We start from the raw sequence: 25387 nt of genomic DNA on the forward strand, positions 1-25387 counted from the left end.
AGGATGGGGAGAAGGAAAACGTCGCGCTCAACACGGGGAACGTGGGGAAGGCGCGGGTGAAGAGCTTGATGTATAGGTATTATAAACAATTTTACCCGGCGGATCTGTTGTTCAAGTGGTTGGCGCACGGAAACGACGAACGACACGCGAGGGCGGAGAAGACGTACCCGAGCCGGCGGGAGTTTTGTTTCGTGCTGGATAAGGAACAAGAAGAGGGCGGGGGAGAGATTTTTGCGCGGTATCAGAGTTTCGTGGACGCGAAGGATTTTAAGACAAACGTGGAGCGGAAAAAGCCGGCGCGCATCGAATTCGGGCCGATTTGTAACCGCAGACCGTCCGACAGGCACACGGTGGAGTTAAAACCGGAGGAGCGGGAGTTGGTTTTTGATATCGATATGACGGATTACGACGACGTGCGGACGTGCTGCAAGGAGGCTGGGATCTGTGGAAAGTGCTGGCCGTTGATGACGGTGGCGCTCAAGGTGCTCGACGTCGGCTTGCGCGAGGATTTCGGTTTCAAGCACTTGTTGTGGGTCTATTCCGGTCGTCGCGGTATTCACTGCTGGATCAGCGATGAGCGCGCGAGAAAGTTGAGCGACGAAGCTCGCTCTGCGGTTGCCGAGTATTTCGCCGTCGTCAAGGGCGAGGGTCAGGGGCGCCGCGTGTTGTCGTCGACGCCGATGCACCCTTCGGTGAAGCGCGCGTACGACGGCGTCTTGAAACAATATTGGATCGAGTCGTACTTGCCCACGCAGCGAATTCTCGAGGACAAAACCAAGCTCGAGCAACTCCTCAATCTGATTCCCGACGAAAACATTAGAGAGGATCTCGCGTCGGAGTTTGCGACGAGTTCGCTCAACTCGGTCGACCGCTGGGGTGTCATCGAGCGCCGCGTGCAAGACTCTTTGAAGAAAAATAATTACAAGCTTACCGGTGCGCTCGAAAAGATAATCCTCTGGCACATCTACCCTCGAGTCGATATCGAGGTGTCTAGACACATGAATCACTTGTTGAAGGGTCCGTTTTGCGTTCACCCAAAAACTGGGCGTGTGTGCGTGCCCATGGATCCCGCCACCGCGGATTCCTTCAATCCGGAACTCGTGCCCACCGTCGTCGATCTGGATTCCGGTGCGCAAACCTTAGACGGGGCGATCAAAACTTTTAACGACACGTTCTGGAACGCGTGCGCGAGGGAAAACATCGAGCGGCTCACCGCAAAGACGCGTCAAGCCAAGGCGGAGCAACAGTCTGGGATGGAATTCTAAATGATGAACTTGTGTAATTGAAAGAGAAAGATTTCGTTAAATTAATTGAATAGTACTTAATTATGGCGCGTTTCTCGCGAGCGACCACTTATCGTCGTCGTCGTCGTCGTCTTGGCTCACAGGCGTCAATTCTATCGACATTAAGCGTTCGCTCGAACTCAACACCTCTTGCCACGTCGGCGGCTTGCTCTTGTCAAAGTACACGTTCTCGACCACGGTTGTGTCCCAACTCTCCCCCGTAGTGCTGTTCCCAAACTTTCGCACGCTACCATCGGGGGATAACACTTCTCCCCACGTCCGGCTGAACCGTTCGCCATCTTCACCGACGCGCCACGTCTCCCCGCTCTTGCGTCCGCTGCCAATCTTGCTTCGGCGCTCTTCCCATTTATCGCCCCATCGCATCCCCATGCCGTTCTCCGCCCACTTATCCGTCCACTTCAGCGTCGCGCCCTCGCCATCGTACTGCTCTCCCCACTTCTCCCACCACGCCTGTCGAACCTCTCGCCCGCTCTTTTCCACCCCTCGCTCGACGGCGCCGTTGGCGTAGTACCGCTCCCACCACTTCTCCTGCCACTCCTTACTCTGCGCGTCTCGCGCCCACTTATCGGCGCTCCTCTCGATGTGTTCGACGCCCGTAAAATCATCCCGGCAATAGATCTCTCGCCACGTCTCCCACCACGTCTCACCCGTGTCGTTAAATCCGCTCTTCTCGAACCCGAGCTCCTTGTAACCGCTAAAATCGCACTTCGCCCACCGCGTCTCGCTCGATCCGCTTCGCCCATCCGGGCAATCTCTCTTCGTCGTCCACCACCTCGACTGATACCCACCTTCTCCACGATCGAATCCTCGCTTTCGCGTCGTCTTCATTCCTCCCTTCTCCTCCACGGACGTCGACGTTTCCCGGTTTCCGCCTCGCGCGCCGTCCTCGCTCGCGCCCGCCGCGCCGTCGTCCTCGTCGTCCGCGTCCTCGAACGCCTCGTCCTCTTTCGCGATCCCCGTGTCGCGCTGCGGCGGTTTCGCGCGCGTTCGCACGTCTCCTCGCGGTGCGTCGCCGCCGCAGACGCGTCCGCGGCGCGCGCGCGCGTCGATCGCGCGCGTCGATCGCGCGCCGCGCGATCGCGTCGTCGTCGTCGTCGCGCGTTCACGGCGCGTCGCCGCGGCGCGCGGAGACGCGCGGCGGAGCGACGCGATCGTCATCTCGTCGCGCGACCGGGTCGCGCGATCGCGGCGCGCCGGGCTGTGCGGACGCGCGATCGCGTCATCGTGTCGGTTGGGCGCGCGCGGGCGCCGGCGCGAGACGGATTCGCGGCGCGCCGACGAGGGGACGAAGCGACGAGACGAAGGCGCGGATGCGGACGAAATCGACGGAATGAGGGAGATGCGCGACAAAACTACTTTCTGCGGTACTTGCTGGCGCTCTTGAACTTGCCGCGGGCGGTCTTGAAGGGCTTGGCGGGGGCGCCCGGGCTCGCGCCGCGAAATCCTCCGCGGAAATCGGCGCCGCGGCCGGAGGATTGGACGCGCGCGTCGTCGTCGTCGTGGACGTCGGCGCGCGCGGCGCGCTTGGCCTTGGCCTTGGGATCGCGCGCGTTTTTGACCATGCGGACGACTTTGGTGGCGACGCCGCCGGTCAAGCGGGCCTCGCGTTCGATGGCTTTGACGGATTTGACGCCCTTGGTCACGCGAAAGCCGCCTCGAGGGGTGTCGTCGTCGCCGCGCTCCTTTTTGTATAGCGCCTGTTGCGCGAGTTTGCGTCGCGCGCGCTTGCTGTCGGGTAAACGATCGGGACCGGCCGCTTCCTGTCGGCGCTTGGCGCCCTTGCGGTGAGACTTTCGATCCATCAAGTCCATTTCGGCTGTTTCCATCGCCTTGAGCGCGTCTTTTTGCGCGTTGCGTTTGTCGCGTTCGCTCTGGAACCATGTCTTCGCCGGTCGCGATTTGATCTCAGCCGCGTGCTCGAGAATGTTCGAAGCCTTATTTGCCTCCATTTCGGCCTTTTGAAGCTGACGTTCGGTGCGCTCTTCGTAGTTGATTTGCACAATTTGCTCCTCCATATCCTCGATTTTCTTGTGCCACTCGGCGACGATGTTCCCGGGCACGATTCGCGCTTTGAGGTTCGCCCCTCGTTTTGCTATGGTTTTGACTAGTTTACGATCGGATTCTTCCATGAAGGTCAACGCCGTGCCTTTCTTCCCCGCGCGCGCTGTGCGCCCGACTCGGTGTAAATAGCTCGCCAAAGTCTTCGGCGCGTCGAACGAAATCACCGCGTCGACGGATGGAATATCCAAGCCTCTGGCGGCGACGTCTGTGGCGATCAAATGCGTGACTGTGCCCGTCCTAAATTCATCGAGCGCTGCTAAGCGCTGCGTCTGCGTCATGTCCCCGTGTAACTCACCCGCTTTGATGTCGCTTAAACCCATGATGATCTTCAAACGATGCGCCTCTTGCTTGGTTTGGGAAAATATAATGGTCGACTTGTCGTAAGAACGACTCACAATGGCCATCAAGAACGCCTCTTTCTGAGCACTTTGGTTAGGTTTGAGCTTTAACACTTCCTCCACCAACCGCTTGGGCGTCGTGCCGAGCGTGTCCGCGGAAAGCCTCGCCGGATTCTTCATCGAAAGACTCGCCAGCGCCTCGACGCCGGCGGTGAGCGTGGCGCTGAATAATAACGTTTGGCGCTTCTTCGGGCATTGTCGAACAATTTCTTTGATCTCTTCCAAGAATCCCATCTCCAGCAAACGATCGGCTTCGTCTAAAATCAACGTCGCGAGATCTTCTAGCCCAAACGAGTGCGTGTTTCGCACGTGGTCGATGACGCGACCGGGCGTCGCCACGACAATTTCGGGTCGAGTGCGCAGCGCAGCTGCTTGCACGTTCGCCGACAATCCACCGACGACGAGCACGGCTCGAATTGTTGTAAACTGCGCGAGACTTTCCGTCATTTGATGCACCTGAACCGCAAGTTCGCGCGTCGGCACCAAGACCAACACGTGCGTCGCCGCCGCCGGCCTCGGTCCTCGATGTAACATCCGCTCCAACTGCGGCAGCATAAACGCCGCCGTCTTCCCGCTCCCCGTTACCGCTCGCCCGCAGACGTCGCGACCAGTCATCGCGATCGGAATCACCGCCGCCTGAATCGGTGTCGGTTTCTTATACCCGAGCGCCTCGCACGCTCGCGTCAGCGGCCGCGACAGGTGCAACTCGTCGAACGCCTTCGCGTCGAACGTCGTGTCCCCTTTCGCCCCCTTGACGACCGCGCGCTCTTGAAACCCATCCTCCGACTCGGAATCACTCTCCGACGACGTCGCCGTCGCCGTGGGCGTCTTTGCTTTCTCGTCCTTCGCCGCGTCTTCCTCGCGCGCCTCGCGCTCTTCCTCGCCTTCGCTCGTCCCATCCTCCTCTTCCTCCTCGCGCTCGCGCTCGCGCTCGCGCTCGCTCTCGCTCTCGTCGTCGTCATCATCACCGCTCTCGCTCTCCTCACCACTCTCGCTGTCTCCACTGACGCTCGCGTCGTCATCCGTCTCGCCGTCGTCCTCGCCCGGCAGCGGCGCGTCCTCCGAGTCGCTCCCGTACTCGTCCTCCGACCCACCCGCGCTCGCGCTCCCTCGCCTCCCGCGCCCTCTCGCCCGCGCGATCTTCTCGTCCACGCTCGTCATCTTGTTCGCTCGCAGCTCGCGCGCGCGCGCCTCGCGCGCGTCGCCAAAGTTCCACGCCTCGGTCGCCGCGCGTCCGCCGCCGCCGCCGCCGCGTCCCTTCGTCGCTCGTCCCGCGCGCGTCCCGCGCCCGTCGTCGTCGTCCGACGCGTCGAACGTGAACGAGGGGTTAAACTCGACGTCGCTCCCGTCCGCGTCCGCGTCGGCGGTCGACGCGCGCGGCATTTCGAGTTTTCGTCGCGTCGCCAAGTGTCGCGAGGGGGCGGCGCTCGCGGCGCGTCGCGACACTTCGCGACGCGGCCGCGATGGCGCGCGACGCGCCGAAGAGCGCGATCCCGGCGATGTGCGCGCACGTCGCGTTCGGCGTGTGTTACTTTCTCACGGCGCAGCGCGTGTTGGACGCGCGATTGGTGTCGCCGGAGGCGCAGCCGTTGACGGGCATGATTTACGCGAGCGACGCCGCGAGCGCGAGCGCGGGCGTCCTGATGGCGCGATTACGCGCGAGAAGAGACGGGCGAGTGACGGCGACGGCGAGGCGCGCGGGAAAGTTCCCGCGCGCGGCGCTGTTGCTGCCGGTGTTTGATTTGTTTGGGCTGACGTGCGCGTTCGAGGCGATGCGAGCGCTCGGGGGACCGCTGTACCAAACCATCTCTGGGTTGCTCATTCCGCTCTCGGCGTTGCTGTCGAAGGTGGTGCTGAAACGCACGTTCACTAAGGGGCAGATTGGGGCGATCGCGGTGGTGATTTGTGGGCTGGCGGTGAAGGCGAAGGACGTGGCGGACGAGGCGGCGAGGCGCGGGACGGCGATCGACGCGAGGGGGATCTTGATCGCGAACGCGGCGACGGTGAGTTATGGGTTTCGGGGATTGGTCATGGAATACCTGAGCGCGTCGAAATCGAGTCTGAGCGGGAACGCGCAGACGATGCTGATGGGAACGTGCGGGTTGGCGGCGTTTGCGATTTACACGCTCGCGAGGACGGCGCGCGATATGGACGGGATGGTATGGGCGTATTACAACGCCTCGCCGCGAGATGTGTCATCGATTTTAAAGGTGCACCTAGGAAACATGCTCAGTCGGGCGTTCATGGTGAAGATGATGATGGCTGTCGTCGCCAGAGCGGGCGCCACGCAGTTGGCGCTCTCGAACGCGATTCGCAGCGTCGGCGTCATCGCGTTTTCGCACGTCTTATTTTGCTCGGACGACGCGAGACAGTGTTTGAGTTACAATGGCGCCATCAGCGCCGTCATGGTTGTCACCGGCGGTCTCGCGTACGCGATGAGTGGGAAGCCGAAAACCGCCGCCGCCGCCGCGCCCAAAACGGCTCGCGCGAGAAAAACCACAGTCGCCGTCGCGCGCGCCGACGCAAAACCGACAGCGTCACCCTCTTCGACCGTCCGTCGCCGCTCCGCGCGTCGAGGATCGTGAAATCTCGCTCGAAACATTCAATGCCACTAATCACGCACATTTCCTAACAATGTTCGTCGCGTCGCCCGATCTCGCCGATGTCGTCGTTCTCGGTCTCGAACGAGCCTGGCACCAGCCTCACACCGCGCCGCACGTTCACGCCCGACTCGAAACGACCGCCGAGCGAAACGAAACGACATGCCTCCCAATCGCGATTTCGCCACTCGCACCGCCCGTCGCGCGCCGCGCGCGTCCCGAACCACGCATCTTCTGGCGTTCGCGTTTGCGCTCGCCTCGTCGCGGCGCGGCGCCGCGCGCGCGGAAGACGGACTCGGTTGGCGCGAAGGCGGGACGGCCACGTGGTACGGCGGACCGAATGGTCCAGGCCCCGACGGCATGTCGATTTATACCGGGAGCTGTAAATACGGCTCGAACATTCCGAGTCACTACGTGGCCGCGTTGAATACCGACGGTACGTTGAACACCGACGCTGCTGCGTGGAATTTCAACTCTGAAAACATAAACTGCGCAGGTGGATACGATCACGGGCTCACGGACGAGTGCGGCGCGTGTTATGAAGTGATGTGCGTCGCGGGTCGGCAGCGAGGACTGGCCGACAGCGCGCTCGGCCCGTGGGCGGGCTGCGCGAACGGCGACGGCGAGAAATCGATCACAGTGCTAATCACAGACAGTTGCCCGTGTGGCCATCCAAATCCGAGGTGAGGAAATTCGTCGGTGTCGCAATTTCTCGATCGATAAAAATTCGATCAATCTTTTGCGGCGCGCGCTCGAGACTGACGAACACGTGTTCACGCGTCAGTAATCAACGATGGTGCTGCGGTGGCGAACAAAACGCGCGCCACTTTGATTTGAGCTACGCGGCGTTCGATTCCATCGCGATCAGGCACCGCGGCATCGTCGACGTCAAATATCGTAAAGTGAGTTGCGATGGGCTAGGACAAGAAAAGTATTATGCGTGACGTCGAGGAATGCCCCGCGCGCCCTTTTGTATACTACGCCGCGCGCAAACGACGCGAGCAGCGTCCCGCTCAACGATACGCGTGAAATGATTTAGAGTGAAACGGCGCTGGGTTGCTTGCTCGCTCGCTTGTTTGATTTGTGTTGTTTCTTCTGTTTGTGATGATGATTTTGATTTTCGATGTAGATGCGCGTTGATTATTGGGCTTGGAACGTTTCGCAGTCTCGCCGATTCGACGGTTGGGCTCGCGCGCCGCGTGATGGGCGTCAGAGTCCCGCGCGTGCGCGTCGGCGTGCGTCATGTCGCGACTCGCGCGACGTCTCGCGACGTTCGCACGCGATGCACACGCGTCGTGCGCGCGCGTAGATCTTCCGCACGCGCTCGCGCTTCGCGCATCCTCATCCGCCGCCGGGCCGAGTCCGCGGCGATTCGCCGTCGTCGGCAGCGGTCCCGCGGGCATGTACGCCGTCTTGGCGCTCACGAAGACGTTCGATGGCGCAAAAGTAGACGTGTTCGAACGCTACCCCGCGCCATTCGGTTTGGTGCGCTACGGTGTCGCGCCCGACCACGCGGAGACGAAGCTCGTGACGAACAAGTTTCATGAAACGCTCACGACGCGAGACGACGTCGCGTTTTACGGCAACGTCCAACTCGGGCGAGACGTGAGTTTAGGAGAACTTTATGATAGCTACCACGGCGTCGTGCTCGCGTGCGGGACGAGCGGAGACAGACGTTTGGAGGTACCGGGAGAGGGCGAACACCGAGGCGTGCTCGGAGCGAGAGAGTTCGTCGCGTGGTTCAACGGCGATCCCGAACACGGGCCGCAGAGCGCGACGCACGCGGCGGTAGTGGAGGCTTTGCGTAGTCGTGATGGTGATGCACACGTGGCGGTGATCGGGGTCGGGAACGTCGCCATCGATTGCGCGCGGGTGTTGTTACGAGACGCGGATGCGCTCGCGGGGACGGATATTTGCGAGCACGCGCTGGAGGTGCTGCGCGCCCATCCCGTGCGCGCCGTGTCCGTGATCGGGCGACGCGGGGTAGCGCAAGCTTCATTTTCACCGAAGGAGTTGCGCGAGCTGTTGAATTTGCGGAACGTAAGAGTGGTGATTTCGGACGAGAACCTCACGCTGGAGCCCGAAGACGAAGCCGAGTTGGCGGAGAACAGACCGCGGCGGCGAGCGCACGAGGCGTTCGTCAAGAGAAAGACCGCAGGGGAGTGTGCGAGCGAGGATGGATGCACAAAAATACTCAATGTGCGATTTCTCGCAAGTCCACTAGCGTTCGGGGGTGAAAATGGTGTGTTGAGTTGGATGAAGCTCGGTAGGAACGAACTCGTCGGCGCCGCCGGCGCGCGAAAATCCATCGCATCTGGCGAAACGGAGATGGTTCCCACCGCCTTAGCGCTGCGTTCAGTGGGATATCGTGCAGAACCGATTCAAATGACCGTCAAAGACGAATCCTTGACTCAATTGCGACTGCCATTCGACGAAAAGAATCGCGTTGTGCCAAACGCGTACGGCGCCGTCGCCGTCTCGGCGGATTCCGCCGATACCATTCCTCGTCTCTACGTCACCGGCTGGCTCAAACGCGGACCAACAGGAATCATCGGCACCAATCTCACGTGTGCCGACGAAACTATCGCAAAAATGGCTGCCGATTTCGCCGTCGCCCCACCTCCCGATCCTGTCGAGGACGGCGTCGACCGCCTCCTCGAGAAGCGCGGCGTCCGCGTCGTGCGCGCCGCCGACTGGATTCAAATCGATCGCCTCGAGCGCGAGCGCGGCGCTGCGCGCGGAAAACCACGAGAAAAGTTTGTCTCCACAGCCGACGCTCTCAAGGCGATCGACCGTAGCTTGTAACGCATTGATTGTTTAGTCTCGCGAGTCGTCGCGTCCCCGCGGCTGGTGACGCCACAATCGCGCGACCTTCACGCCTCGGTGCGCATGCGTCTCGCGTCGAGCGCTTCGTTCGCTTCGCGTCCGAGCGTTCGCGCGCGCTCGACGCGCAACGCGAACGTTCGACGCGCAACGCGCCACAGCGCGCGCGCGAACGCCGCCGGCCGCTGGGCGCCGCCGTCGCGGTCGACGACGCAAACGTCGACGGCGTCGTCGCGTGCGGCGCCGAAACCGCCGCTCGTCGCCGTCGCCGGGCGCGACGTCACGTCGTTCGCATTTGCCGCCGCCGGCGCGGCGCTGCTGACGACGGTGGGCGCGGTGGCGCCGCTCGTGCGGTCGCTGCGGGAGCTGAGCGCGAGCGTCGACGCGGCGGCGACGGCGGCGGAAAGCGCGGCGAATGAAGTGGAGGCGTTAGCGAAAAACACTGCGAAGGAGCTACCGGAGACGCTGCAAGCGATGGAAGAGAGCGCGCGAGAGGTGGAGGCGTTGGCGGCGGAAACGCGGGAGGCGTTGTCGAAATTGGATGCGACGGAGTACGTCGAGTCGCTCGTAAACGATTTCACGGCAAAGATGAAAGATCCGACGAAGGATTTTCGGGATTTGGGAGACGATGCGACTGAGTACGTCAGGCGTTTGTCGCTTGAGCTCGGGCTAGTCATGCAGAGCGTGGGCATTTATTTAGACGATGGTGCGTTTGACGAAGACGCGAAGAATTTGAGCGCGGCGGAAAAGGCGCGGCGGAAGAACGCCCTCACAGAGGCAATCTCAGCGGCGAAGGAAACGACGGAGAGCGCGGCAAAACTGTCGACGCAACTGCAAGGCGCGGCCAACGGTGAATCTAAAGGACGAGATCTAGCAGAAATCGTGGGAAAGATTGCGCTCGCGAGCAAGCAGGTATCGACGGCGATGACAAGAGTCGTCGAGAGCACGTCGGAGAGTTTCCGTTCGACGGATGAATGACGGATTCAGATTTTATGATTTTTTAACGCGCAAATATTATGTACTATAAAATCCTACGCGGTTTCGGTGGACTCCAGAACACCTTTTCAGGCGTTCGCAAGGGCGTGTGGAATAGTTCCACCTCAGGATCGTCCACGCGAACTAAAGTCTGATACTCGTCTGTATCGTTGCCTTCGATGAGCCGTGTGAACTGCTCGCCGAACGTTTCCCAATACCAATCGAGGAACAAGTTATGAGTCACGCGCTTGCTAACAACCATTCGTTGCATCTCTTCGCGCTGCCGAATCGCGTTCCGCCAACGTGTGAAGTAATGATTACGCGTGGCGAACTGGTGCGACGCGCGCATCTTGACGAGAGCGACCATTTGCGCCCGCCACATGCCGCGCCAAATCGCGAAACTTCGGCGCAGTCGAGACTGTCGTTGGCGGTTAAAGATGGCTAACGCGCTCACAGCGATCAACTTAGAGTGCTCTTGAGTGGCGAACTTCCATTGGTTCCACGAACTCAACAACACACGTTGACGCCATCTCGTTAGCGTCGCCGCTACGCTTCGTCTCTGCGTTCTCAACGTATGCGTGCGGTATCTCCAGCCTTGGAACGCTCTCAACAGTTCGTAACGACGTAGTTTGTTCATAAACTTTGAGACAGTGTGTTTACGGAACGCAGACTTGATCGTTTGTGATCGCCAAGCGTCGAAATTCGCTCGAATATATTTGAACCGCAACGACGCCATCGCGTGCACGACGCCTCTCTGATGTTGTTCCTCGCGCTGCCGTCGCGCACTCAGCATTTTCCAATTATGGAAGACGATTCGCGTTGTGTTATTTTTCATGCGTTCCCGCGTGACGGCATACATCTTTTCGCGATGCACCCGTACGAATCGAGCAGTCGTTCTCCATGCGAAAAAGTGAAGCTTCGTCAGCGTCTTGCGTGAGTCCTTGTTCCAGCACAGTAACACGCCGTTGTACGTCTTCTTTGCATGACGTGAATCGTCCACGACTTCTTTCCACTTCAAAAACGCTGCGCATGCGGTGCGGTTATCCCAGCGCGCGAACGTCCGCATCAGACGTTGAGTGAAACTTTTTCTCTCTTCCGCTCGGTTCTTCCAACACTCAAACGCGTCAAACATCAGACGCTCACGCATCTTGTGCACCGCGAGACGCTGAATCTTTGCGACATGCTTCCCTCGTTTCGCGTACAAATACCACGATACGAACACTTTTTGCTTCAGCTCTCTGGATTTATCAGTCAACGCACGTCTATGCGCCCTCGCGGCTATTCGACGCGTTTGATTTGATTCCGAAGCACACGACTTCCATCTATCAAAGAATTGTCGAGCAAGACTCTCGCGTCGCCTCGCGCTCAACAGCGCGTCCCTCTCGCGCTTCAACTTTCGAGTGTTCGCGTAATTCTTCCAAGCATCAAACGCCGCGCCGAGACCTCGTCTATCAGCCCGTAATAAGAACCGAACGACGCCGACGCGCTTTCGACGTTCCTTATCCGCAAACGCTCTCCACCTTTTAAAAGTTTCATCCCTGAACGCGCGTGCAGACGTCCGCGTCATGCGCTCTATCGCTTTCACCTGAACCGCTTGAACGCGCTTTCGCATCTTTTGCTGCATCGTCTTGCGCATTGTCTTCAAAGCTTCATTGTTGATAGACTCAAACTCTAACTGTACCGTTTGTACCGAGTTCATCCAGCTCTTCTCCACTATTTTCAGCTCTTCTCGCAAACCTTCCAGCTCCCGCTCCACACCGCGACGGATTTCAATTTCGTCTTTGAATATGCGCGTCCACTTTTCTACTATGGCGGCGGAAAGCCAACTTGGTGCAGACTCGGCCGGTTTCGGTGGCTCGATCAACACGGGTTGCTGTTCGACTCGCTTCTGTTTCGATTTTGGCTTCGACGGCGACGCGTTTGCTGCGGCGCTCGGACTCGGTGGCGCCGCCAAAGGTTTTAGATTGAGCACCGACGATTCGGATTCCGTGTCACTGCCGTAGTACGACGTCCCATATTCCACGTACGCCAAATCATCGTCGTAGAGACTCATATCATCCAACGCATACTTTGGCAAAAACTCCTTCGGCACCTCCACCACCGCGGCGTTGATCGTCACGTGCTCGAAGCGTCTATTCCTAAACAGCATCGCCCGTCCGTACGTCGCACGCTCGTGATCGACGCTCACCAGTTCCCATTGTTCGCACACTCCAAAGTTGTAGTTGTAAAAGCACAGCTCGCTCGCAGCCTTGCGTCTCGCTTGCAAAAGCTTCCCCCCCGCCGCGTGCGAACGAAACCCGTAGAATTCGCCAAATCTCAGCACCACCAACTGCGTCGACGCGTCTCTCGCCGTGAGCATCAACGAATCGATGTCCGCGCCACCCCCACTCGCCGACGTCGACGTTGAAACTCCGTCTCGCCGAAGCGTCGCGCACGAAAACTCCAGCGCGCGCTTCCCCTCCGTCGCCGCCGGCGCGTCGTTCGCGCGCGTCGACCGACCGCCGCCGTCCCGCGCCGCGTACATCCCTCGTCCTTCCCTCGCCCCGAGCGCGTACATCGCCACGCAGCTTCCCGCGCGCAGCGGCGCGTTCGAGTCCTCTCGCGAAGCGTCGTCATCGTCCGCGGAAACGACGGCGGCGCCGACGACGTCCCAAAAACTTCGCTCCGCGGTGGTGGCTCCAGAGCTCAACAATCCAATCTCTTTCGCGGCGACGTCGCGCGTCGTTCGCGCGACGTCTCTCGCGCGCGACGGCATGTGACGACGCCACGATGCGCTTTCTTTCGTTCGACGCGAGCCGCGTCGCGGACGCGCCGCGCGCGCGTCGGCGTCTGGCGATGTCCCGCGCACTGACCGTTGCCCAGAGCGCGAGACGGAACCGCGACGGTTCGCGCGTCGGTCGGGCGGTTCGCGCGGTCGGGCGGGAACGCGCGCGTCGAATGGAAACGTTTCAAATACAGTCGATCGATCGTTATTTCGCGAGTCGTGAGCTTCGACGCCGAGGAGAGTCGGAGGGATCGCCGCGTTCGTCGCGCGTCGATGCACGCGCGGCGCGCTTGGGCGCGGGCGAGAGGAAGGATGGGAAGTCTCCGCCGGGAAGCGGCGTCGGACGCGCGCCGAACAGCAAAGACGCGGTGTGATCCTTCGGCGGCGGTGCGACGGTGGGCTCGTCCAGTGATGGTCGACGACGCGCACCGAACGGTGAGGCGTACATGGTCGGTTCGGGAACCGTGTAGCTCGAAGTTCGCGCGCCCGACGGAGTCATCAGAGATTTGATGCCAGCGGGTGAGGACGACGGACCGCGTTCGAGCGCGCTGCGACGATCGGCCTTCGCGTCGTGCGGTCGAACGAACGTCAAAGGTTTGCCCGGGCTTACCAACATCGTCGTGGCCAACGCCGCCGTCGCGCTGTCGATCGACGGCTCTCGCCGCTCGCGCGCAAGTTCGATGGGTGGTTTGAGAAACGGCAAGATGCCGACGGCGGCGTCTTCGCTCTTCAACACGGCCTCGAATTCCTTGACTTCATCGATCAACAGTGCGCTCGCGGTGGTGGCCAAAGCGTCCTCCGATGCGTCCCGCACGACGAGCGAGCGAGCCAACAAGGCGTCGTCGTCGCCTCTTTGCCTCGCGGCTTCCGCCACGAGTACTTTTTGCGGCACCGGCAAGCGTGACAAACTCTCCTGCATTCGCTTCACGAGTTTCGCGGCGTGCTCGTCTTCTAAACGCCCTTCACTTCTGGCTTTGGAGAACAACTCGGACGCCTCGAGCGCGCGTCCTCGGTTGAGCAAGTACAAAATTCCAGTCTCCACGGGAACTTCCGAGCGTCGCGCCCACAAGAGGTCGAGCAGTAACTTCTCCATCTCGCCGTAAAACGGAAGCTCGAGGACCTTGTCCAGGCAAAGCTTCTCGACGCCGTGATCTAACAACAGACTCACGAGGTATGCGCCTGATTTTGAATCGCCGCGCAATTCGGGAAACGTCTTGAACGCGTCTCTGACGGCGATAAACGCCTCGGCGATGAGACCGCACGCGAGACGGATTGAAACATCTAAACCTATGGCCTCGGTGTCCGAGGACGAAGGCGCGCGCGCGCGCGCCACCATTAACGCCGTCGTCGCGCGACCGCGTCGAGCTAAACTCGCGATAAACTTCACCGGCAACAACGGATGCGCGACGCGAGGTAAGAGCGCGCACGCCTCGTCGAGCGACGCCTCGTTCTCTGAGTCATCGAGCAATACCGCTGCGCGCGTTTCTTGAAACAACCTCGGATGAATACGCGCTTGTCGCGCGTACTCCATCGGCGACCCGTCGTGCGGCAAGCCGGAATCGAGCAAAAAGTACAGAAACAAACACTTCTTCGCCACGAGCGCCGCCGGCGACGCGCTCCCGTCCACGAACACGCACTTCGCCGCATCCGTCACCGTCTTGAACGGATACGCTGGCTGATGCTCGCCCACCCCCGCGAGTAAATCATCTAAAAACGTCGTCGCGTTTGCGCCTCCGAATCGCGCGTCCCCGTTCGCCGCCGCGCTCCTTCGCCGTTGCACCGCCCCCGCCCACGCCGCCGGTCCACCGTATCGCGCCCCCACCGCATCACTCAATCCCTCTCTCGCCGCCCACAGCAGCGCCTCCGCCTGCAGCTGTCTCGTCACCACTTCATCCGCCGTCGCTCGCAGCGCCTCTCGCTCCGCGTTCGCCTCGTCCCCGTCCTCTCTCCATCCTCCCAGCGCCTCCACCGTCCTTCGCGCCGCCTCCAGCGTTCGCATCGCGTCCTCCACCGCCGCCACTCTCGCCTCTCGCGGTCTTCCCGCGCTCGCGTGCACTCTTTCGCTCGCTCGTCTCGTCGCTCTTCGCGCCCACGCGCTCGCGCACGCCCCGTCCCGCGCGTACGCCTCCGCGCCGTCGTCGCTCGAGAACCTTCCATCGTCGCTCAGGCACACTTCGTCGACGTAGTGCGCGATCACCGACGCGCACCCCGCGCGCGCGCACGCGTCGAAGACGTCGTGGAGGCGGTCGACGTCGAGCTGTTCGGGCGCGTCGGCGACGTCGCGCGCGGGCGCGGCGGCGACGCCGGGACACTGGGACGACCGGAGCGCGGCGTGCGCGGCGCGCAGGGTGGGAACGTGCGCGAGCGACGCGGGAGGTAAGATGGCGAGCTCGTCCAGCGCGATCGCGAGCTCGGGGGCGTCCATGACGGACGACCGGGCGCGATGTGACGCACATCCAGCGCGCGGGTTTGAACGGTCGTTCGCGACGCGGCGGGACGCGCGAGGCGCGTTTGGTTTTAATTACACCTCACAGATGGTCGATGACGTCCTTGAGAGACTTGCCGTCGATTTTGGTGGTTTCGAGCAAAAAGGTCTTCTTCTTAGCCTCCATGAGCTGGGCCTCGACGGCGCGAGATTGCTCCGTGTCGGGCGCGCGCGTCTTGGCGCGCTCGAGCTCGACGCGGTCGGTGTACTTGAGCTGAGCGCCGAGGACGTGGTTGGTGATGCCGGGAAGATCGCCCTCCGACGCGGGTTCGATCGTGGGCTCGAAATCGTCGGGAGTATACCTGTGCTCCTCGTGCATGTACTCGCCCTCGGGGGTGAGACGATGGCCGTGGGGCTCGCTCGACGACGGGTGCCGCGAGACGAAGAGCGCGGCGTCGGCGGAGTAGCCGAAGAGTTCCAACGTCTTCTCGGCGATGCGGGTTTGGACTTCGATGATGGGGGAGTCGGTGCGGTAGACGAACTTTTCGCGGTGGATCGTGAACCGTCGGAGGTTTTGCTTCATGTGTTCGTGGCTTCCCAGCGTGTTGGAAAGTTTCGCCGGGAGCTTGAGGAGCGTCGTGAGCTCTTGCATGACTTTTTGCGCGGCTTGGTACTTTTCCGGTTTTTTCCCGGTGGCGTCGCGTCGGAAGTGATCCATGTCCGGTTGCACCAAATCCTCCGCCCGGAGCACCGTGGCGTAGTTCTTGAGCGGGCCCTTGATGAGCGCCCCGAGCTCAAAGTTGATGGACGTCCAGTACGCCGTCGTGCGCAATAAATCAATCACGTCGTCCTTCTTCACGCTCGTCATCGACTGGTGCTGGGAGAGATGCGCCCACTCGGATTCAAATTTTGCCGTCAACTGCTCCCATCGCTCTTGACCAAAGTACGCCTTTTGTAAATCCCGCTCCTTGTCGTGCAAATTCCCGAGCGGCAGCGTCCGCGGATCCCGCACCAAGTGCACGTACGTCACCGACGGCCCGTACACGTCTCTCCAAATCGGCACCAAATACATCGCCAACGGATCCTTCCATCCCCACCGCCCGACCTCTTGATCGTGTTGTATCCCATTCATCGTCAATCCCGGGTGCAACCACTTCTCCTGTCTCGCAAACATATCGCACAAATGTTTCGCTAAATCCGCTTGCAAATCCATCGGCAAATCATCCGGTTCGTACAGCAACCGCTTCGAAAACGCCATGACGTCCACCACCATGTCATCCAACCCGCTCAACCGCTCCGCGTCGCTGTTCCCATCCTTATCCGTCGGTCCGAACGTCACCGCGTTCGAATCCCTCAGGAATTCCATCAGCGGCTTTCCCGCGCCGCCGCCGTCGCCGCCGACGATCACCGGCTTGCTCGGAATCTGCGTGCATCGCATCTCCGGGTGATCGCGCAGCAGGTGCGTCATCCATCGCCGCGCCGGCCGCGACGCCGTCCCTCCCGCGCTTCCCGCGCCCGCGTCCATCGCCTGTAGCGGCGCGCGCCGCGCGCTCGCGCCGCGAAACGCGCCCGCGCGTCCCAACACCAAAAACGTCCCGAGCGTCACCGCCGCCATCGTCTCGCGCGCGCGCGCGCCCCGCGACCGCGCGGCGCGCGCGCGACGTTCGCGCGTCATCGCGCGCGCGTCGCGAGGACGCGACGCCGTTCGAGCGCGACGCGATTCGAATCGCCGCGCGACGCGATGTCGACACTTCGCGTCGCGCGGCGATTCGAATGGCGTCGACGCGCGCGATCGCGGGCGCGGGATCGCGAATCGACGCGAATCGACGCGACGCTCGCGAGCGCGCCGCGCGCGTCGCTCGACCGGCGACGCGACGCGCGCGCGACGACGACGCGGCGGAATCGGAATCGGTGTCGGAACCGGGGTCGCGCGCGCACGCCGGCCCGCACGACGTCGTCGTGAAGCGCACGACGCCGCGACCGACGCGCGCGGTGGCGCGCACGGGCGCGGTGGCGACGAAGAGCGCGAAGGCGCACCGAAGGCAGCGCGCGTGGGCGCCGGACGCGCTGGAGTTTCACGGGCTGGTGCGGGCGCGGCGGGAAGATTTGGGGACGCGCGCGAACGAGGACGAGAGGGAAAGATTCCCGTACGGCGATGGATTCGCGTTCGCGAGGGCGACGTGCGAGACGGAGACGATGGTGGCGCTCGCGACGGCGATGGTCGGGGAAGAGCGACGCATGCGGCTGGAAAACGTTTTGGAGCATAGAAGTTTTTCGTTGCTGCCGATTCTAGAGGGCGTCTACGACGTCGGCAATATCTTGGCGGTGTGTCGGACGACGGAGGCGCTGGGGATCGGGTGCGCGTCGATCGTGAGCTCGAAGGGGCTGTCGTTCAAGGCGAGCGGGAGGACGTCGGGAGGGGCGCTGAAGTGGCAACACGTGGAGCAGTTTGAGACGTCGGAACGCGCGCTCAGAGTCGCGAAGGCGAAAGGATACCGCGTTCTTACGACTGAGTTTGACGGCGCGCAGCCGCTGTCGCATTACGATTGGACCGTGCCCACGGCGGTGGTGTTTGGGAACGAGCGCGAGGGGGTTTCGGACGAGGCGCGAGCGCTGCGGGATGGCGCCGTGTACATTCCGATGTTTGGCTTCACCGAGTCTTTGAACATTTCCGTCGCCGCCGCGCTCGTGATGTCGCACGCCGTGACGGACCGGATCAACCGCCGAGGGTTTCACGGCGATTTGACTGAGGAAGAAAAACGTATTTTGCGCGGCGTGTACATGTCTAGGTTGATACCGAACTACGCAAAGCAAGGATATCTCGAAGAACTCGTCGAGCGTCATAGAAAGGGTCAAAAGCTCGCGGTGACGGACGACATCGATGTGAGCGAGGAAACACTCGACGAAATTGAATTGTTGACCGAACTGGACGCGGCCAAGTTGGTCGGTAGGCGCAAGCCGAAACGAGACCTGGGATGGGACGAGCACCTGGACGGTTGAATTATTGAAGTTGTTGTTTATTGTGTCAAATGTTGTAAATCTAGAGAACTACTTTCGTCTTCTGCTGCGACTAGAGGTACTTTTATTAGCAGGCGGAGTCGGCTCCACCGTTTTTCGTTTCTTCTTGTTGTCCGCGACTTCCGGTTCTGGTTTAGCGGGCGGCTTCGCTTCTTCTTCCGTCTTTGGCGGCTCCGGAGCTTCTTCAGCCGGCGGAGGCGCGGCTCGCTCCGGCGCTTTGTCCGTGTCCTTCGGCGCTGGACGGAACGGAACGTACGGAATACCTTGCGCCGCGCAGCACTCTGGGCAGGCAAACTTGACGTTTTCGGCGTTTTCGTCTTCCTCGCCCGGCGCCGGCGACTGCATGCCGATGCACTCGTAATGAAACCAACCATCGCATCGATCGCAGCAAATCATCGGCCTGAGAGCGTCGTACGCGCTTCGGCAAACGCAATACAGTTCGCATCGCTCTCCCAACTCCTCGAGCTCCTCCTTCAAGTATAAAGGCAAAGATCGACCCTCTTGAAGCAGCAACTGCGCCGCCTCGATAGGAATCGTTTTGTCTTGCACGACGGCGGCGGCGCGTTCGAGCCAGATTTGTCCAGCAACCTCCAACGCGTGCGCGCGATCGGCCAAAGGATCAATGCCGGCACCAGGGCAAAGACCAGCAGCCATGGCAGATTCCTTGAGCTCGTGAAGCTTGATCAACCTCGGGAACGGCGCACCAGTCATGAGCCGCGTGGCTTGTTCTCTCCACGCCGGACCGCACACTTCGCGCATCAACGCGAGCGTCTCCTCAACAGGTTCCAGCTCCATCGCCAGAGCACCCTTCATGCCCGCGTACACTTGCAGCGCTGGATCGACATTATCTTTTCGAGGAATGTCATACGTGTAATCCATCTCTTGCTTGGGCATTCCAGACGCGTCGCCGACAAGCGATGGCATGGCCGGTTGCAACATGAACTGCTGCGGAACCATCATCGGTTCGTTCGTCTTCAACTGAGCAGACATATCGCTTGGACTACCATGACCCGTGGATGTTGAAGGTTCTTTGCCGGTGTCTTGCGCCGTCGGCGGCGGCATCATGCCAGACATTCCAGATAGTTGCAGAGTCGCTTCCATGAGCCAGTTGCTAGCGCCAACATTTGCCAGCTCTTCCTCGTGCTCGTTTGTCATCTTTAGATGCTGTTGCTGCATCATCAAGACGTGGAGGATGTGGGGCCTAGACCGAACTGGAGCCATGTGAATTTGAGCTTGGCACATCGCGAGTTGCATGGCGAGCTGTTGAAGTTGCCCGAGCTGCTTTGTGACGACATCTGAAATCTCCTGCGAACACGGCGAAATGTTCAACGCGTGCGTGCGCTGCGTTGCGGCGAACGTGACAGCTTGACCCATCAGCATGACTTGCTGTAATGGCGTGAGAGAAGCTGGAGGATTGGGGTTCTCTGCAGTCGCCGCGAGCGACGCTTCGGCGATTCGTCGTGTGCGTTCCTCAGATTCTCTCATCGCTGCTTCTTGGGCAATCTTCGAAGCTTGACTGATGGCGTTGTCGTGTGCTTCCTTCATACTCTTTCTATGCAAAGTCTTTCGTACTTCCAATCGCCACGCGTCGTGAGTATTGATGACTTGATTCAACACGGCTTCTTCTGGCACTTCTCCAGGAAATCGCTGCGCTTCACCGAGGAGTTCTCGCAAAAGCATGACGTTTGGGCGATTGGTGCGATGCACCGAGCGATACGTATCCAACGAGAGTGCGCTCGCCTTGCCACTCTTCGCGATGCATGGCGGACAGATGTAATTGTGCATCGTCTTTGCCATAGTAGGCGTCACATTGATACATTTTAAGTGATACCAGTCACCGCAATCATCACATCCAACCATTTGAATTCCTCCAGCTTGTCGACAAAGGCAGAACTAACCCTCCTCCGTCTCCGGCGGTTCGCCAGTCCCGGTGATGTCTTCCACACCAGCTTTGATGGAATCAAGAACATTGCTCAACATTTCGATAAGCGTTTTTTCTTGTTTGACTTCACCCTGATCGTTTGCCCAGAGCAACGCGTTGAGCCTCTCCGTCCACGCCGTGGCGGCGTTGCACGCATTTGTGAGCGCTTGTCTCTCTGAGCACTTGAAGGTCAAATCTTCCACCTCCGCTAGAAGATCGTATAATTCGTCAATCGAAGGGCGAGATCGACCTTCAGCGACACTGTTCAAGCACTTACGAACGGTGTCGACCCACTGTGCGTGATCCGCCAACGACGCCTCGAGGTCTTCTACCTTCGAGACGTCAGCGGGAAGTGCCTTGCCTTCGGCGATGAGGGCGTCTATTTCCTCCGGTGATGCACTCGGAGCCAATCGACCGTCTTCAAGGAGAGGAGGATCGAGCAAACGATCCGCTTTCTTGCGCCATTCGTCCACAATCGTGTACCGTTTCATGATTTCAGCGACAAGATCCTCTTTCAAGTCTTGAAGCACGTCGATTTCTTCCCTGAGCTCGTCCAAAACGGTGTCCTCGACGAGCTTCGCCTTGGGTGCAATGATCTTAGCGACGCGTTCTTCCCACTTGAGCGACTTTAAACGAATGCGAACTGTCTCCATGGCTGGTAATTCTAATCCAAAGTCTTCGTGCGAAAGTTCAAGCTCGGTCAACGTCACCTCGGCGCCGTCTTCTCGCCAGCGCTCGATGGCGTCCTTCGCGTCCACGTCCCACTCTTCTGCGGCTTCGACGCGTTCTTCCAAAGCTTCAACTTCCTTGACAAACAATTTCAAGTTCGAAGACTCTTTCATGAGCTCTTGCGCCTCGGAAAGCGGCGGAATCGGATTTGACACACCGCGACGAGTGAGCTGCTTTCCCTTCAAACAAGGTTGTGCACGATCCAACCAAGACTTGGCTACATTGACCGCTTCTGAAAGCACGTCGAATCCATTCAGAAAGATTGGAATCGAGCTTCCTTCGCGGATGAGCGACGCGGCGTCTTCGAGTGACGGTCGGTCCTTACTATCGAGAGATTTGAGCATCACCGCCGCGCGCTCGTTCCACTTCTTCGCCGCGTTGATGTGGCTCTCGCACTGCGCCAGCAGCGCTTCTTCATCTGGGGCAACCTCTTTATCTTCGGAGTCGAGGAACTCGTTACCCGCCCGCACGGCCGCTTCGACTTCGGCGAGCGGATATTTCTTCGATGAAACCATGTCCTTCAATTTCTCTGCCAGCTCCCGGACGACGATACGGTTTCGCAACCACTCGACTTCGTCCACTCGCACGCTAAACTTTTCACCCTCGACGAGAAGCATGTGCAAATCCGTCACTCTTGCTCCCGGATAATCACTCGCTCGAGCATGATCGGCCCACACTTTGACAGCTTTGATTTGATCGGCTAGTCTGTCGACCTCGTCGAGTTTTGTTGACAACGCCATGCCCTCCTTGAGAAGCGCCTCGGCTTCTTCCACGTCAACCTTGGCGACGAACAGCGACTCAGACTTTGCGCGCCAAAAATTCAACTCTTCTAAAGATTTGCGCAAAGTCAAGAGTTCGCTCTGCTGAACGGGTAATCCATGCGCCTCTTCGTATAACGCCTCGATCTCTCGAGCATTCGCTAGTTCCTCGCGCGGCGGGAGTTGTCGTCGTCCTGGAAGCGCGCCGCGCACCTTCGTGGACCACGCGCCTGCTCTAACGATGACGTCCTTCAGCTTTTTATATGAAGGGACTTCCACACCAAACTTATTCGCTTCAGTTTGAAGCGTCGTACAAGCGCGAGGAGATGGATTCGGTACCTCGGCGAGAGCCGCCTTGATGCGTTCCTCCAATTTCAAGCCCGCCGCGAGCAAATCGCGGAAAGGTTGAGTATCAGCCTTAGGCATCGGTACCGGTGGGTTGTCAAGGAGCTCTTTTAGTCTGTTCAATCTCAATCGCGCTTCACCAGCGTCATCGTGCGCGGCCTCGGCACCAGCACTGGATCCAAGCCTTTGCTTCAGCGCCACAAGACTCGTCTGCCACGCGACGGCGTTCGTCACGCGAGTGTACGCTTCTCGAGCCGCCTTCATATCAGCACCACCCCAAATAAACTCTTCACCCGCAGCGAGTAAATTTCTCATCTTGTCCAGCGGCGGCAAAGGTGGTTTGACGAGCTCTTCGCCCACTCGTTTCACCCAAGCCTGAGCCTTCTTGACGAGATTCTTGTTCACTGTGACTGAGTCCAAGTCGCTGTGCTTGGATTTTAAGCTGGCTAGTTCCTTCTGAGAAAGCGCCTTCTCCGTCTTCTTCACCAGACTTTCTAAATCAGCCACTGTTTCTCTGTAAAACATCGTCTTCTTCGACATCGCACATTTGCACAAGTCGTTGACGTGTCGCAAGCACGCCTTGCGCGTCTCGTCGCACGAGCACCCGACGCCAGACGAGTACAAAATGTGTCGACAAACAACGCACTCATCGGATCCAGAGTTCGATGCATCGTCAAACCTAGATCGTACTTTACGAGGCTTTTCGCAGCCATCGTCGTCGTCGTCGTCGTCTGCTGACGTCATTTGCGCGCTGCGCGTCACGCCAGACGCGAAAAGCTCGGCGCGACCGTTTGCCTCTTCAGCGTACAAGCGCGCAATCTCGGGCCACAAGTGCGGCGCTATGCTCGAACTAGGATTGTTTGCTACTCTGCAAACCAACTCGTCGTGACTAAACAATGAACGCTTGGCGTACGATCGGTTTCTCTCCACGCTCGCCGAGCCCTCTGGGAGCCAGTCAGCGGGCACAAAGTTGACGCTCTCCGTGCAGTTCAATCCACAGTTGAACGACGCGTAGTACGCCCCGGGATACGTCACCACGTATTCTCCTGGGAATTGCTCCAACGTGTGCACGGGCACTCCCGCGCTCATCAAGAAGCTCGGCGAGAGCATCGTAAAGACGCTTCCCAAATCGTTGACGTGCGCCTCGTAGACGTCGGGCATCACCTTCTGGAAGCATTCTTCCAACTTGTCCGCTGCACTCGCCGGCACGCAGTACCACAGTTTCGCGGCACCCCAGTGATTGTAAGTGATACTGTACATGTTATGCTCTTCTCGACGCCAAGTCGTGGAACTAAACGTGCTTCCGACTTCTAAGAATGGCGTCGTCACGCCCGCCACGTCATCCTTCAACGCGCCCAGTAGCGACGACTTTTCCCCACTCGCGCGCGCGACGTTGTTGAGATTCCATTTCGACTCTGACCAGCGCTTGATAGATTCCGGGCTCACGCCGTCAATCTTTACCTGAAGCGCTTCGCCGTGTCTCGGGAACCCGCTTCCGTACTTTGTCGTGTCAATCGCCGTGCCGCATTTGACCTCGCAAACATCATCCACCGAGCTCGCATCTTCAACCATTCGCCAGAAACACTCCTCAATCACCTGCATATCGATCCCAGTTCGCTTGGCGTCCTCGCCAAAGAACGCCGTATCAAATTCTATGCACGCCTCGTTGAAATCGCCGAGCGTAAACTGCGTCCCTTCATCCGCGCTCAATCGCTCCACCTCCGCGTCAATCTCTTCGCATCGTCCACAAAACCACTCTCCACTCGGCACTTCAGTCATCTTCGGCGTTAAGCAGTACATATGTGACCTACGCGCGCATCATTCGTCAGTCTCGTCGCTCCTTCGCGGCTCCTTCTCCCCCGCGCGCCTCTAAACCCCACGTCTAACCGTCGCCCACGCGCGCGTTCGCCGCGCCCTCGCGCGCCGCGCGAGCGCTCTCTCTCCCCGAACGCGCGTCCGAACGATCGAGATAATTTTCACGCGCGCGTTCTCGCGTGGCATTGTCGTATACGCACCCTCGATCGCACCCATCGCACAGGATCATCGCGTCTTCGTTCCCGCTCGCGCCGCACACGTCGCAGTCGGCGTCGCCCTCGGGCGCGTCCGCGAGCTGCGAGGCGACGAGATCGAGGCCCTGCGTCGCGAAAACACGCGCCGTAAAAGTCAGTCGCACGTCATCGCGACGCCCATCATCGCGCGCGCGCGTCGCACGCGCCGCGAACGCGTGCGATTCGCCGTCATCCCGGTCCCGCGCGAAGAAGATATGGCACGAATTACGCACATTTTCCACCTTGACTCGCCGTTCGGGCGCGCCCGACGCCCCAAATTCGAGCCCACACAGCGCATCGATCGCCAGCGCGTCATCTTGTTCGATCTCTCCCTTCACCGCGTCGAACTGCGCGCTCTTCACCGCGTCTTCTCTTCGCTTGGCGTCGCGCGCGAACGCCTCCAGCCACGCCCCGTGCAGCGCTCTCGCCGCGTGTCCCGCCGCGCATCCGCGTCCGTGCGCCCCGATCGCCTCCGCGACCTCGCGCCAGCCTTGATTTCCATCGATCGCGTCCGCGCCACCGCGTCTTTTCACCTCCTCGTACAGCGCGCGCAGGTCGAAGCGCCATCCTCGCACTCGATGGATGCGCCAACTCGCCCCTCGCGGCGCGCGTTCGTCCGGTCGCGACGCCCTGTGTCGCTCGTATTCGTCCCTGAACGGCACGCGCATGTCGACGGACGCGTCTCGCGCGCACGCCCCGAGCGCGCGGACCGGCTGCGTGCGCGCGGTGAACGACCACGCGCGCAAATCGAGGGCGAACGCGCCGCGGTCGCGATGGCGGAGACCTCGCGCGTCGTCGTCGTCGTCGTCGTGCGCGATCGTGAGCTTGCCGATGCCGCACGCGCGGGCGTCGACGGCGGCGAGATCATCGAGGGCGTCGACGACGCCGGCCTCCGGGCGCGCGGACGCGCACGGCGCGCGCGACGGGGCCCGCATCGACCGCCGTCGCGAAATGCGGTGCGCGCGCGACGCCCGCGCGAGACGCGCTCGCACGACACGGCGTTCGCGCGCGTCGCAATGCGCGTTCGGTCGCGGCGATGATTATTTATGCGCGCGTCATCGCGATCGCACATGGATCGAGACGGCGCCCGAACGCGCGTTTGACCGTCGTCGATCGGCGATAAACCGATGCGCGCGCGGGCGACGACGACGTCGTCGCGGTGACGGTCGGGACGCGCGCGCGGTGCGCGCGCGAGACGCGCGCGCGCGATGGCGCATC

General features: G+C 60.6%; 12 protein-coding genes across 12 annotated transcripts; 6 read left to right on the forward strand and 6 right to left on the reverse strand.

Annotated features, from left to right (window-relative positions):
- Window positions 1-68: 68 nt before the first annotated feature.
- Window positions 69-1265, forward strand: OSTLU_41816 (predicted protein; the record flags this gene model as incomplete). Its single annotated transcript, XM_001420937.1, has 1 exon — window positions 69-1265. One exon carries the CDS (start codon window positions 69-71, stop codon window positions 1263-1265), a length of 1197 nt encoding a protein of 398 aa, XP_001420974.1.
- Window positions 1266-1309: 44 nt separating this feature from the next.
- Window positions 1310-2462, reverse strand: OSTLU_51183 (predicted protein; the record flags this gene model as incomplete). The annotated part of the gene is made up of 2 exons (XM_001421080.1): window positions 1310-1826; window positions 1896-2462. The coding sequence occupies 2 exons, from the start codon at window positions 2460-2462 to the stop codon at window positions 1326-1328; spliced, it is 1068 nt and encodes a 355-aa protein (XP_001421117.1). The 3' UTR covers window positions 1310-1325.
- A 194-nt stretch (window positions 2463-2656) lies between these two features.
- Window positions 2657-4924, reverse strand: OSTLU_41606 (predicted protein; the record flags this gene model as incomplete). The annotated part of the gene is made up of 1 exon (XM_001421081.1): window positions 2657-4924. The coding sequence occupies one exon, from the start codon at window positions 4922-4924 to the stop codon at window positions 2657-2659; it is 2268 nt and encodes a 755-aa protein (XP_001421118.1).
- Window positions 4925-5226: 302 nt separating this feature from the next.
- OSTLU_93620 (predicted protein) lies at window positions 5227-6348 on the forward strand (the record flags this gene model as incomplete). The annotated part of the gene is made up of 1 exon (XM_001420938.1): window positions 5227-6348. One exon carries the CDS (start codon window positions 5227-5229, stop codon window positions 6346-6348), a length of 1122 nt encoding a protein of 373 aa, XP_001420975.1.
- A 177-nt stretch (window positions 6349-6525) lies between these two features.
- OSTLU_93621 (predicted protein) lies at window positions 6526-7050 on the forward strand (the record flags this gene model as incomplete). Its single annotated transcript, XM_001420939.1, has 1 exon — window positions 6526-7050. The coding sequence occupies one exon, from the start codon at window positions 6526-6528 to the stop codon at window positions 7048-7050; it is 525 nt and encodes a 174-aa protein (XP_001420976.1).
- A 657-nt stretch (window positions 7051-7707) lies between these two features.
- On the forward strand, window positions 7708-9150 carry OSTLU_2735 (predicted protein; the record flags this gene model as incomplete). The annotated part of the gene is made up of 1 exon (XM_001420940.1): window positions 7708-9150. A coding segment is annotated over one exon (1443 nt), but the record flags the coding sequence as incomplete, so codon positions are not given.
- Window positions 9151-9606: 456 nt separating this feature from the next.
- OSTLU_93622 (predicted protein) lies at window positions 9607-10164 on the forward strand (the record flags this gene model as incomplete). Its single annotated transcript, XM_001420941.1, has 1 exon — window positions 9607-10164. A coding segment is annotated over one exon (558 nt), but the record flags the coding sequence as incomplete, so codon positions are not given.
- Window positions 10165-10207: 43 nt separating this feature from the next.
- Window positions 10208-15350, reverse strand: OSTLU_17874 (predicted protein; the record flags this gene model as incomplete). The annotated part of the gene is made up of 2 exons (XM_001421082.1): window positions 10208-12823; window positions 13536-15350. 2 exons carry the CDS (start codon window positions 15348-15350, stop codon window positions 10208-10210), a joined length of 4431 nt encoding a protein of 1476 aa, XP_001421119.1.
- Window positions 15351-15453: 103 nt separating this feature from the next.
- Window positions 15454-17084, reverse strand: OSTLU_27184 (predicted protein; the record flags this gene model as incomplete). Its single annotated transcript, XM_001421083.1, has 1 exon — window positions 15454-17084. The coding sequence occupies exon 1, from the start codon at window positions 16963-16965 to the stop codon at window positions 15454-15456; it is 1512 nt and encodes a 503-aa protein (XP_001421120.1). The 5' UTR covers window positions 16966-17084.
- A 408-nt stretch (window positions 17085-17492) lies between these two features.
- OSTLU_5165 (predicted protein) lies at window positions 17493-18140 on the forward strand (the record flags this gene model as incomplete). The annotated part of the gene is made up of 1 exon (XM_001420942.1): window positions 17493-18140. A coding segment is annotated over one exon (648 nt), but the record flags the coding sequence as incomplete, so codon positions are not given.
- Window positions 18141-18398: 258 nt separating this feature from the next.
- Window positions 18399-20228, reverse strand: OSTLU_93625 (predicted protein; the record flags this gene model as incomplete). The annotated part of the gene is made up of 1 exon (XM_001421084.1): window positions 18399-20228. One exon carries the CDS (start codon window positions 20226-20228, stop codon window positions 18399-18401), a length of 1830 nt encoding a protein of 609 aa, XP_001421121.1.
- Window positions 20229-20261: 33 nt separating this feature from the next.
- Window positions 20262-25104, reverse strand: OSTLU_17878 (predicted protein; the record flags this gene model as incomplete). Its single annotated transcript, XM_001421085.1, has 2 exons — window positions 20262-23928; window positions 24137-25104. 2 exons carry the CDS (start codon window positions 25102-25104, stop codon window positions 20262-20264), a joined length of 4635 nt encoding a protein of 1544 aa, XP_001421122.1.
- Window positions 25105-25387: the final 283 nt, after the last annotated feature.

The sequence above is a fragment of the Ostreococcus lucimarinus genome, chromosome 13 (assembly GCF_000092065.1).
Source record: "Ostreococcus lucimarinus CCE9901 chromosome 13, complete sequence".
NCBI lineage: Eukaryota > Viridiplantae > Chlorophyta > Mamiellophyceae > Mamiellales > Bathycoccaceae > Ostreococcus > Ostreococcus sp. 'lucimarinus'.